The sequence below is a fragment of the Ochlerotatus camptorhynchus genome, unplaced genomic scaffold, assembly GCF_037179485.1.
Source record: "Ochlerotatus camptorhynchus isolate MF236.1 unplaced genomic scaffold, CSIRO-AGI_Acam_v1.1 ptg000503l, whole genome shotgun sequence".
NCBI classification, from domain to species: Eukaryota; Metazoa; Arthropoda; class Insecta; order Diptera; family Culicidae; genus Ochlerotatus; species Ochlerotatus camptorhynchus.
The window spans coordinates 5,526,922-5,540,732 of record NW_027040988.1 but is presented as its reverse complement, the minus strand read 5'-3'; the positions used below and the strand labels follow the sequence as shown (position 1 = coordinate 5,540,732).

The 13,811-nt window shown below is 36.8% G+C and overlaps 1 protein-coding gene across 4 annotated transcripts in view; it reads left to right on the top strand.

Moving 5' to 3' along the window:
- The window catches only part of Pld (Phospholipase D), a 41,741-nt gene that overhangs the window by 14,400 nt on the left and 13,530 nt on the right, over positions 1-13,811 (top strand). Inside the window, exon 1 of one of the 4 annotated variants that reach the window (XM_065235704.1) lies at positions 7,475-7,676. The exons of the other annotated variants lie outside the window; for them this stretch is intronic. Coding sequence (XP_065091776.1) covers positions 7,613-7,676 — 64 coding nt within the window. The 5' untranslated portion in view covers positions 7,475-7,612. Of the gene's footprint in view, positions 1-7,474; positions 7,677-13,811 lie in introns of those variants that run through there. 4 annotated transcript variants of the gene reach the window in all.

Below are 13,811 nucleotides of genomic sequence, written 5' to 3'. Positions count from 1 at the left end.
TATGATCTGGAGACACTCTTCCTTGTAAAGTTGTCCATTCATAGTCGCTTCAGTAACGACAAACCTTTGTTTTCTTTCCGCAATTGCAGATGCCTTGCCAAAGCATCAACTTGCGAGCGAATTTATCTGCAAAGATAAATTTGATTTTATCCGGAGCATCTCCCTTACGCAAAGTAAAAATGTTTGGCCCGGGATTTGTCCAAAGTTCATTTTTACGTAAGTTTCATCGTCCATCAAAATACATCCTTTATACTTGGTCAGAACTTGCTCGTACAGCTTCCTTGCACGGTTTTTTGGCAACCAAGTTTTGTTTCAGCGTCCTGTTGGAATGTTTACTGGCATGGTACGACCGGAAACCTTCTCGCATACAGATTCGCCGAACTGTACTGTGTGCCGCACTGAACCTTTTCGTCAAATCACGACCGGAGATCCCAGGATTCTTTTTGGACTGCCCTTATGACCTTCGCTCGTAGTTTTCGGTCATATGTTCCACTTCTACGTTTGTTTTGTTTTGCACGATCCAACGTTAGTGTTTCCCTGTAACGTTTAAGCACGGCATTTACAGCCGATTTTGGAAATTTGAGAGCCTTTGAGAGCCAGAATTTTTTCACGTTTGTCACGTTCCATCTTCGATATCTTTTGAACAAGTATATGAATCCTGATGAAATTTTCACTACTAAAAAAACAATCTTTCCGGATCAAAACGCTGTCAATAGTTTCTTGCTACAACAGCTAGAGGCGCTACAGTAATTAAAAAGAAGCGGGCAAATACTAACTGGACTAACTGGACAGACTTTAGTTCTTGAATTGGTTGTGACTCGCCCACGTAAATGAATTGATGGTGACTCGCTCACGTAAACAAACATCATCATCGGGTAGAAGAAGTCTTCCCCTATCCGATGGTTGTATTGGTTTGCGTGGGTGTATGTTGATTTCCTAGAAATCATCGAGAGAATCCATTGTTAACTAAAGTTGTGAGGCAGCTTTCAAGCCCTGTATTGAATTAATAACCAAAACTGTGTAGTAACATCCGTGCATTGATGATTCGTCAGCGTGGCCTCTCACTAATCGCAAGCTGTTCCAATGCATAAGGCCTGGAAGGTGAACAGTTGAGTTCAAAACTCGTCTTCCAGGTTGCACTAATAAATTATTTGCTTATCTTGACTAGATAAAAGGTTTGTCTTTGGAAAAGGTTTTCAAGTGAAAGAGACTTATTGGAAGGTGTACATAACACTAGTATACTTTTGAACTTCCTATTACTAGTATACTATTTGACTTCCCATTTCAATAAGGTGAAAGTTAATGCTTTTCCATTGATACTGAATCCACACCCGTTCAAACCACACCCAAATTCAAAATGCACCTATACCAACAAGCTTTGCAAATTTGAAAAATGGGAAGAATTGAAATTTTTGATTATATTTGTAAACACAATATTCAAGACCAACAATTGAAAAGGCCTCAACTCCATTATGTAAACATACCTTGAAAGCCCATTTTCTCGCGAACCGAAACCTACATTCATAAACCTTAAACACAATCGGATTGTATAATTATAATAATTCTACTACTGAAAGTCCTTCCGAAGTTCAGGGAAGCCTTGCCGAAGTTTAGGGAAGTCCTGCTGAAGTTCAGGGAAGTTCTGCGAAAATTCAGAGAAGCTCTTTTGTAGTTCAGGGAAGTTCTGCCGATGTTCAGGGAATTTTTTTTTCGAACTATAGGGAAATCCTACCTTCAGGGAAGGCCTGTCGAACTCAGGGAAATTCCTGCCAAAGTTCAGGGAAATCCTGCTGAAATTCAGAGAACTCCTGCCGAAATGATTGATTAGATTTTTCGACTGGTACGTATGATGATGATGGTCCCACCTCTTACCCCTACAAAGGTTTGAGCTGGACGAGTTATCTTTAAGATAATTAAATATAAAAATTTTAACCAGGTTTGCAAACAAAATCGAGCTGGTTACAATTACAGATATAAATGTCCTGTTAAATATGCTATAGGCATCAACCAAAAACATTCAAAGGTGTAACTAGTTATCAAAAGTCCAAGTATAGCCCTCGACAATACTTCCATTTACACGTGACCTGGGATTTACACGTTTAAGCTTCCGTAGTGCCAGGACTATATCCAAGGAAACGACTTCCAGCCAATCCTTTACTAATTCAAGGCTTTTGCCACAATTTCCACGTATTAGTCATTTATACCTGTATTCCGCGCGCGAGGCTCAAACCATTGTAGACTACTCAAAGCTATTTTTACTATTACTACTACAAAATCAAAAAAACTAAAAATCCATCATCACCATCGAGGCAAACAATGTAGTTTTTTGTATATGCTATACAAATTACTAAAATGTCTTTATGACAGTCTCCATACAAAATAATCCGTTAGTGATAAATAAATCAAGATACATGATTTATCCATTCATAAAAATTTAACTGCTCAATAAACAGCTTTTACATGTGAAATGCAGCGTCTCTTGAATTCTGTAAGTGTAGTTGCACGCTTGATGTGTCTAGGCATCGAATTGAAAACATTTATACCTTTGAAAAATAATGAATTTTGTGAAGCATTATTCAAAAGATGTGGTGTTCTTACTTCATCCGCGTTTCTAGTGTTATATCTATGAAAATCACTTCCTATTTCAATCCGATCACACAAATATCGAGGCAGCAAACCGTTAACTACTTTAAAAACGAACACCACTGTCAAAAACACAATTCTTTGCTTCACTGACAGCCATTGCAAAGCGTCCAGCATAAAAGTTGAGGAAGTGAATCTATTACATCTTAAAATCAAACGCATTACTTTATTCTGCAAACGCTGTAATCTCGATATTTGTGTTTCATTGGCCAAAAATAAAATGGAAGGGCAAAAGTCTAGATGAGGGGAGATGATTGATTTGTATAACTGTATTTTACTACCAATAGTTAAATCGTTTTTCAAGCGACATAGGATTCCATACTTCTTGGCAATTTTCTTGATGACATTGTCAATATGAGAATTGAACTTGAGTTTGTCATCAATAATCACGCCAAGATATTTAATTTCCTGAACGCGATCAAGTGTCTCATCATCAATAACAACAGAGACATCATCATCTGCACGATTCCGCGAAATTACCATGAATTTAGTTTTACTTATATTCAATTTCAATTGTTTATACTTCAATCATCTACTTAGAGAACGCAAATCTTCATTCAAGCGTGAAACGGCTTCTTCTAAATCTTTAGCTGCAATGAATAACACAGTATCGTCAGCAAAAAGATTAATATCACAAAACCGTAAAACTCGTCACATGTCATTTATATACATAATAAATAAAAGGGGCTCTAATACACTTCCCTGAGGCACTCCAAGGTCATTGTCAACGGGACAAGATACAAAATCATTAAAAACAGTCCTTTGTGTTCTGTCTGATAAATAGCTTTCAAACCATTTGTATGCAGAACCCTAAATTCCAAAGCGCTTGATTGTTCTCAACAATAAAGGCTTAGAAATTGTCTCAAAGAAGTATGAAGATTTCTTTTATATGGCTTTCTCAGTCTAGGGTAATCCAAACAGGGAAATGCAAAACTGACTCTCCCTAGATTGAGTAAGCCATATAAAAGACATCGCCTGCCGGATGTTTCATGATTTGTTCTCCCATAAGATGCTAATAAATTTTATCCCGATCGCACATTGGATTGCGTAGATATGGCCAAAAAAGAAAACAGTTCAGTTAAACTCACTCATTTTTCTCGACGTAACGGCATCGAAGCATCGGAACGATTTGGACCAGCAGTGCCTACACAAATATATTATTGAGACTCAGAATTGAAACAAACATAACTTATAGCTTACCTGATCCATTGAAAAAAATCCTTATGAGGTTTTCCTTTGATTTACTCGATTTTTTTTCACATTTTTACGACTCTTATTCAGGTACAAAACGGCGAAATGTCTGTAAATCTGGCATCTCTGCTTGACAGTACGACTAGATAGAAGATTGCTGTCTATAGACTAGATAGAGGGTTGATGTCAACATGACCTATTGTATAGTGGACAGCTCGGTTATGAATTTTCTTACCAGGGGTCGCGAGTATACGATTTGACTTATAATTACTTGCTTTAACTAAAAAGCTCACCTAGAAAGATGGTTGTTGTTTTTGACAAAATTGATCAGATTTATAAGACCTATTGTATGGTGGCCATTTTAGAACTGACTTGCTACCTTTGGCCGAGTTGTTCAGATGCACAAGACCTTTTGGATGTTGCACAGTTTAGTCCAGAATTCTGTCAGAGTTCTTCTTATTCCTCATAGTTATTACTGCTGTTTTGGGATTGCCATCGATACTTCTGAAATGGAGATTACACGAATAAAACGTATTGATTTTCGGGTGACGCCATTTTTTCGAACTTTCGACAAACTGACAGCGATAAAAATACAGTGTAAACAATACACTCTAAACTACTTCTACCCAGGCATGGAAAATCATTTACATTCATTTCATGCATTCATTTGCATTCATTTGCCTCTAACTTTTTTCATCAACAGCATTCAGCAAAATGTTGTTTAGAGCTTTAGTAGGTTTTGTTATTAGCTACAATTTTTGTCCATAACATAAATCTGTATCTCTTATGCATCACGAATTAGAGCGAACAGAACTTGTTACTGTTTTTTAGTGAATGTAAAATACATTCACTGAAAAACAGTAGTGGCTTCTGTTCGCACTGGTTCGTCATGCATAAGAGATACGGATTTTAATTTGTTAACAAAAGTTGTAGGTAATAGCAAAACCAACAAAAGTTCGATACATCATTTTGAGGAATTCTGTTTGAAAAAGTTTTGGGGCAAATGAATGTAAATGAATGCACGAAATGAATACAAATGATTTTCCATGCCTGCTTCTACCCAAATTTTCAAGAGAAAATACCCAATGGGTAATTTTCTACAGCGTTTCTTCCGTGATGCAATTTGATGTGGGACACCCTTTATGTACCTTAAACCCTTTGTACAGGCTCAATCGAATAAACTGTACAGAGCCAAATTATAATTTGTGTTATACATTATTGATGTCTTAAGTTAAAGGAATTGAACCGAGTACTCGCGGTCGTCCTTAAAATTGGTTGTATTTGTTTGAAACATAATTGCGAATGAGATAGGAACTGTGAAATATGAAAATTTAATTCAATTAAAGATATTCAATGTCCCCTTATTTCAAAACTTTGAATTGAATGTAGATACAGATATACCTCGATATAAAGTAACAGTCACTTTTAATTTCCATCGTTGATTTCCCGCAAATTATTATCATTCCCGCAATCACGGGACTTCCCATGACATGCTCATAGTTAGTGTCGTCGGAACGGACCCTCGCATTGATGTCACCAGTGTTGAGTTGAATTAATAAACAATTTATGGTGGTGAGCTCCAACCAGTATTATCCTAGTATTAAATCCCGACCAAGATTGCCGGCTGTTAAGATGTCGACATCATCAGAGTTAATCAAACAATTTGCCACATTTTGCAGATCATCCAAACAGGGTCGGTAAGCGAATTCGAGTTGTACCTTGTCAGTCGCAATCCGAATTAAATTCTGCGAAATTGATTTACTCTAACCATGACCTTGACAACCTGTTTGCCGCTAAACCATCACATGAGAGGTGATAAGTGCTGTTCAAAACCGTTGACGAAAAAATGGGTACGTCAAGATGCTTAAAGTTGATGGGCTTACGGACTGAACCAATGTCGTCACAAGCCGTGCGCATTAGGGAGGTTCAAAATATCAATTTTGCTCCACCCCAGTCAATTGATTCGAAATCAGGTCCTGATCATTCTCTAAAATTTGAACTCATTTGGTTGCGATCTCATACTGCACTGCCCCTTTCAAGTTTATATGGGACATGCCTCATCAACTGCTAACACGCTATTTTAAAACCACCCAAATTTAGGTAGAATCCACCCAGATCTGTCAAAACTGAACCTACCCAAAAATGGGTAAACTGTATTGGGAGTGACAAGTTGACAAATGAACAACATTGATATAAATCCGATCGACGTTGTTGATTTGTCAACTTGTCACTCCCAACACAGTTTACCCATTTTTGGGTAGTTTCAGTTTTGACAAATCTGGGAGGATTCTACCCAAATTTGGGTAGTTTTGAAATAGCGTGCAGCTGGCAACATTGGTGTGCTTGGTGCAAAGAATAGGGCAAAACAATCCAGGCTACTTTGTCATACTGCTAGAAGCAGTTTTTCCCTGAAGTTGATGAATCGGAATCAACAAGTTATCGGTTTCGAAATCAATTAATTCCTATTAACTTAAAGTTCAACCAACAATCAATATGAAACTAACGATTTTATATTGGCTCACTACTTGACTAGCCTATTGGTGCCAAGCAAACGATTAACGTACCCCATTCTAGTCAAAATTCTTGTACTACGCAATGTTTGTTTTGATTCGCTATGAAAGTTTGACAGATAAAATGAGGGGTTATTCGTTTTTCTTATGTTTCGAGGGGTGAATCGATTAGCTTGGGACCGAAGAGAGTACCAGAGCTGAGCCAAAAAGTTGAGCATGTTATTTCGGGACCTTCCAGTCTTAGAGTTACCTCTATGGTGCAACCAAAAAGTGGTCTTCAGCAAAGATGTAGCTGATTAAATTTCACATAAGGATACATAGTAAGCTTACTCGTAAATCATTTTCCCATGGTAATAAACTTGAAAGGGGCAGTGCAGTATGAGATCGCAACCAAATGAGTTCAAATCTTCACGGATAGGATGTGTCAAATGAAATGTATAAGCGGTCACACATACCTTTTATGCATTCTTATAGGGCATATGTGGTTTGTCTTATGAAATGTATAAGGCTGATGTTTTGGCAAAAATGTATAAGTGAAACACATGAATAAAATAATTGATTTTCGTTTCGTGTTGGAGAATGATCAGGACCTGATTTAGAATCGATTGAGTGTGGTGGACCAAAATCAATATTTTGAACCACCCTAGTGGCAGGATCCCGTTAGAATACCGAGTTTATTGTCGATAGAAACATATGGAACCAAGTGAGGTGCCTCCATACCGAGGCACATAATGGTATTTGCTCATGATGAGCTCATATTCTTTTGAGAGTTTGACGAAGCGTCTCAAACACCCGCAACGAACAGCTGATTATTAAGGCGATCGTCAGCATAAGCCATGTGTGTCGCAGAATATGTAGAAGCAGTTCCATTGCAAACTCAAAAATAAGAAACCGATAACTCAGATAAAACGAAAAACTACTCACGATACCGTGACGTTGATAAAACGGTGGGATGCCCCAAAACACTTGACTGTTATCAGTTGATGAGTTGTAAGTAGAACCTTCCTTCGTGTGGCTGGCTACCTATTTAGTAGCATTATATGTGTATGTTTAGGAGAGTCAGTTCAACTCTCACTTTTTTTCTGCAGTATTATTGCAACTGCCGTAGAAGGTAGACGCCGCGAATCTTCGCGCGAATGAGTTGGTTATTTGATTCTCTTAACCAGCTCGGTTTTTCCGGTAGTTCCGTCTGGTCTTTGCATTTGTCATTATAGTGGTACTAGCCGGTATTGGTTTCAGTTTTTTATTATTTAGGTAGTTTAATCAATATGGATCCCAATTACAAACGGCGAATGGTGCACCGGAGTATTTCATTGCTGCTCAGAGATATCGGTGGGTGGAAAGTTATGAATGAGTGATGAACGCAGTTGTTTCGATAAGTTAGTTTTCGGTGACATGGAGTTTTCGAAAAATGGTGTGATTTGATTTGAATAAATTGCGACAAGTTTTTCACTTGAGTGTGATTAAGCTTCCAAAAGGCAGAAAAACAGGTGTCTGGTGGTTCCTTTTTCCGTAATCTAAATTCGAGTCGCGCTGTCATGAGCAGCGATAATGCTATCTAATCTGGCGGAAAATGTGACGGCTTATCGTTAGTGCATATAAATAGTACTGTTTTTGAAGATTTGGAACAACTCCAGCTCTATGTATAAATGAGATGACGTGTAATCTACATCATCATCAAAATTGGAAATGAAGAGGTGGTTCCCGCCGATATGGTACCATTTAGCTGAGATACATTACTGCATTCGATTGTTGTGGTCGTTATCAGCGGATGGAAGAAGTGAAGAAGAGTGCCTTTGTTGTTGTTTTTACAACTCTACGGTTATCAAACAGATCACCACGAATGGCGTGGATGAAACACGCTGATAGTTGTGATAGTGTGATATACGCGATGATGGGATGCTTTGGAATAGTTACCTTTACGTTTACCTAAATTTAAATGAATTAAAGCGTGTATCGTCATGGGGGCCTCCCTTAGCTCAGTCGGTAAAGGTGCAGCTTCAAGGCAAAACCATGCTGGAGGTGGATGGGTTCGATTCCCGGACCGGTCTAGGATTTCTTGACTTCCCTGGGTATAAATAGAGAATGATTGTACTTGCCACACAATTATACCAATGCAAAAATAGTACAGGCATCGAAAGCTCTCAATTGGTAACTATGGACGTACATTTAAAACACTATGTTATGAGCACGTAATAAGCTAATATGCGATAAGCAATAAGCTTGAAATTCGCTTGATAGTCATGATAGTCATGGAAATCTTGATTTTTTTGATAACTTAGTATATCTTCAAATTGGTTGTGCTTTGTGCGAAATAATGATGTGTAAGTTTAATTTTCAAAACATTAAATTTTCCCAATTATTTATCAAATTTTAAATGTTAGACGACTACTGTAACTTTTGAAATTCGCATTTCCGTTACAAACATACCCTTCCGGTACATTGTAATGCTTATTGTTCACCTATAGAATGGCAATCGCAAACTGCATGGCGATGCATTTTATATATCTGGCCTAAGATAGGCTAGTTTTTTTTAAATATGGTAGGAGTTCCTGGGGTAAAATGCACCTGTTAAGGAAATAATGGTGTTTTCACGATAAAATTAAAAGTGAACACCATGTGTTGGCTAAATTCTCTTAAGCCTTATTTAGTTGTTTATATTTGTGTTGAATATCGAAGTAAGATCCCCCAAAACTGGCGTGTTTTTAACGCGGTGGCTGCGAATAATTCGACATCAAAGAAATTCAGGAAGTTTTATGTAAGTTCAGGAAACTTCGTAGAGTTTCAGAGAATTTTGAAGAAATTTAGCGTGCTTTTCGGGAAAACTACTTAGAATTGGAAACCTTTTACAAGTTTGGGAAACTAGGGAAGTCTAGCGAATTACGTTGCAATTTGAGGAACTTCGTATAGCTTCACAGAAATGCTGGGATTTTTTTTAAGTTCAAGGAATTTCGTAGGAGTTCAACCAAGTGTTTGAAGCTCAGTGAACTTCGTAGAACTTCAGGAAATTTCGAAGAAGCTCAGCATTCTTCCTCAGAACTTCAGGGTTTGACTTGGAAATTTTGGGATCTTAGGGAAATTCGTCGAACGGTTCAAGGTCTTTCCTGATGTTTGGAGAAGGTCATGGATGTTCTGAGGTCTAGGTCAAATTGATTTTGAGACATGGAAGAAGTTGATGAAACTTCGTGGAAGTTGATGAAACTTTGTAGAAGTTGAGAAAAATTTTAAGAAGTAAAGATTAGGGAACTTTGTACATGTTCAAGGAACATTAGAGCATTTTTTCCGCCTCTCAGAATTTTTTGGTGGGAAATGCGTACGGTACTGGTGATTTACACTCGATTGCAGAACAGAGACCGATGTTAAATAAAATAGGAAAAACATACCAGGGATGCCAGGTGTATTTAGATAAAAATCTTCAGAAATGTTTTCACCCCAACAGTGTGAACATTATTTAAGACTTATATTACTGATTCTTTACAAACGAAGTTAAGACACCATTCGATATCTGAGAACTGAAAGTAGTAGATCTTCATGAAACTTCATAGACGTTTCAGGAACTTAGAAGAAGTTCAAGGAACCGAGTAAATGTTAGGTGAGCTTTCTAGAAGTGCAGCAAATTTTGAAGAAGTTGAGCAAACTTCGTAGAACTTCAGTGAACATCATCGAAGAGCTATGTAGCAGTTCAGAAAATTTTGTGGAAGTTCAAATAACTTTGTAGAGCTTAATCAAACTTTATTTATATTTCATTAACGTAATAAAAATTTAGAGAATTCCAAAGAATTTCTGAGAAATTAATTGAAGTTCAGGGACTTATCTGTAGCATCAAGGATCTTTGTAAAGCTTTAGGGACTCCGTAGATGTTAGGGTACATCTTAGAAATGCAGGAACCTTTAACGTATCTTTTAAGGATTTTAACGATCTCAAACTTAAGAAAATTCTCATGTTAGATAATTCTCAGGGTTAGATAATTCCATTCTAGAACTTTTAATTTATAATTTTCAAAATTTCTGGATTGGAATATGGCAATGTGCACATAGAATAAATACATTTAGAACATAGGAAAATATTCAAAATATATGTCATAATAATATGCTGTAAACCAGTATTATTTTTGTGTTTTGACGTAGAATTACGTCTTTCGACAACATATTGGGTGTGCAATTTCAAAAAAACCAAAATCATTACGAAAAGTGGTCAGATTTTGATCACTTATAACTGTGCCAATAGCGTATGAATTTTAATTCTAAACAAGCCAACTGATTGATTATTTTTCTACGAATCTGCTTAAATGAAAACTTCATCAATTTTCAATAGGTCGCTATTGAACATTACACAAATGTGTAATGTCCAACTGTTGCAATAGTGATCAAAATTATCACCGGTTGCCTGCAAAAAGCGCTTTCCCTAACACAGATTTCAAAATCGAATTGCGGTGGTGTCCGGTCAGTCGTCATCATCAGCAGCAGTGTTTGTGGCGCGTGTCGTTGAACATTGTTCTCCAGTACATAATGAAAGGCTGCCCGTAAGCAGCGAGCTGCAACCCACATGACCGTTCATTCAACGAAGAAGGAAAAAGAAGCCGCACAGCTACTGATCAGATTCATTAGCTCTTTGTGCGTCGCTGTGGGCCATCTATGCCAAGCGCGTCACCCTCATCATTCAGCCATCACGATAAAACGGTCCTTTTCAGGACCACCATAAATTATTGTTGTTTAAGAGTACGCTCGCCTTGCTTCCAGCCACATCACCCCCAAAGCTCTTTAAAAATGTACCCAGCAACGAAACGTTTGTGGTCAAATGCGTAACAGTATTGAAGAAATGCCTCCAATAAATTTTCACTTTTTTATTATCTATTGAATAAACCAAAAATTCCGTACGTTTTGTGCACGAAAATGCGTAATTTTCAGAGTTGGTTGGAAATGCTAACACGAAGCTTTAGTGTGATAATTTATTAGCTAGAGAATGATCTTTAGAAGAGGGTAGGTGGATAGTTCCGTTAGAGAACGGCAGTATGAAAATTGAAATGAAGTTGAAAATGAGCGAAGGGCCATTTATGCGACAGTTTTTAAAGTCAAACGCACATCTTTTGCCTAACCCGTACGATGTACGCGGAGACTTGAAGTATGTCAACTCTCAGCTTGATTTTTGACCATTGTGAATAGTTTCGCAATATCAAAGGAGCTTGAAAAATCAATATCAAGCATGATATTTTGTTCCAATATCACGCGTGGTATTGCGATCGCATGAGAGCGGAAAATATCAATTGATTTCTGATTTTGCCAACACTGATCGTGATACTACCGGCCTCGGTCAATGAATTAAGAAACTATGTACGAGAAATAAAAAGCTCATGTTCTGCTGGTGCAGATTTAATACCAGTCAAATTTGTTAAAAAGAATGCTAATACAATTCTTCCAATGTTAACTACTTTGCTCAACCGCTCAGTGATAGAAGGAGTGTTTCCAGAACAATTAAAAAAAGCACATGTCACGCCCATCTTTAAAAAAGGCATGAAATCTAGTATTGAAAATTATAGACCGATTTCGATCCTCCCCAATTTGTCCAAGCCGTTCGAAAAACTTATTCATATTAGGCTGCTTGATTTTTTTGTTAGCAATAATTTGATTAGAAATAATCAATTCGGATTTCTGCCACGTGCAAACACCACTAGTGCTGTAGTTAGTGTGATAATTAATATTCAGACGAACATAGATCAGAAGAAAATATGCTCGGCAATTTTTGTAGATGTCTCTAAAGCATTTGACTGTGTACCGCATGATATGCTTCTACTAAAGTTGTTTAGATACGGAATCAGAGGAAATGCTCATAGTTTGATTCAATCGTACTTGAAGGATAGGAAACACATAGTTCAGTTAGATGGTCACAGTAGTTATGAACATAAGATTCTTTATGGAGTACCACAAGGTTCAATATTAGGACCACTTCTGTTTATCATCTATGCTAATGACATATTTGAGCTTCCTCTGAAAGGTACGCTAAAAATGTACGCAGATGATTCTGTATTTGTATACAGTGCTGAAAATGTAGAACAATTATTTGACGATATGCTGGTTTTTTTTAATAACGGTTTAACCACAGACGAACAGACGTAACTCTTCATTGTGTATCTTCGTTCACGCATTTAACGGTTGATTTGAATATAATCAGTTCCGCGAACTACTCGCCGCAGCGCTGGCATCGGATCACTTTGACGTTTCTATACATTCTATAGAACTTTTATGCAATATTGTTTGCGAGTTAGCGAGCAAGCTTGTTTTCCGCGAGAAGCCTGAAAGATGTCACTACTGAGGTCCTATGTTTTGAGATACTATGTTTTCAAGAAAAACTTTTTCAAAGAGTTACGTCTGTTTGTCTGTGGTTTAACCATAAATGCAACAAAATCTAAGTTTATGATCTTTTCAAGCACGCATCGATTTAATTCCATAAACCAAAATCTTTATTTGGGAAGAAACCAGTTAGAAAGAGTAAAAACTCATACATATTTAGGATTATTGATTCAACAAAATCTAAAATGGAACAGTCATGTAGAAAGTATCCACTCAAAGATAGTTAAATTCCTTGGTATGCTGAGAAGAACTAGTTATATGCTCCCGTCGAAAGAAAGGAAATGCTTGTACTACTCACATGTTCACTTTCAATTAACATACATGAACATAATCTGGCAGAATGCTCCAGCTTATGTCATAAGCAAACTTTCAATCACGTTGAACAAATTTATGTGTATAATATTCTGGGAGCAATATAATAATCCTGAAATAAGAACTGCTGATCTGTATTTGACTAATCACATGTTGCATTTCAATCAAATCAAGTTTTATGAAGCAGTCTTGTTTGTTTATAAATATAGTTTGAATTTACAAAGTAATCGTGATTTCCATCGTGTATTAGCACCAACAACCAACTATGTCAGATTAGGTTGTATGTATAGTGCAATAGTCAACTTCAATAATTTACCAACGAATATTTCGACCATTGTTCCTCCTTATGGATTTAAGAAAGCTTTAAAAGCATATATTTTGAGCACATTGTTTAAATTTTCTATATTACCTCAAATGCAAACATTCCGTCATTGAAAGACCTCAACATCAGTCACTTGAGACTGTCAGAGGTCTGTTGTGTTTATCTATAAATGCATATGACCAGGGAAACAAATGAATAATCAAGAAGAAAATTGAAATATTGTTGTATAGGTTAAGGATATAATTTGTATCGAATTTGAATTTCCACCTTGGCTTTTCCCCTTCCCGAAAGAAGAAATAAAAAAAAAAAAAACGATCCAGTGGTTCAAAAGTTATGAATTTTTGAAAAAGTCATTTTTGAAAATAAAAACCAATCTTTTGGACCACCCTTTTAATGACAAAAAAAAAATACGGGTCTAATATTTTGCGATAAGAACAAAACTACAAAATTTTGCGAAATTCTGAGAACCACTATATCGTTTTGCTA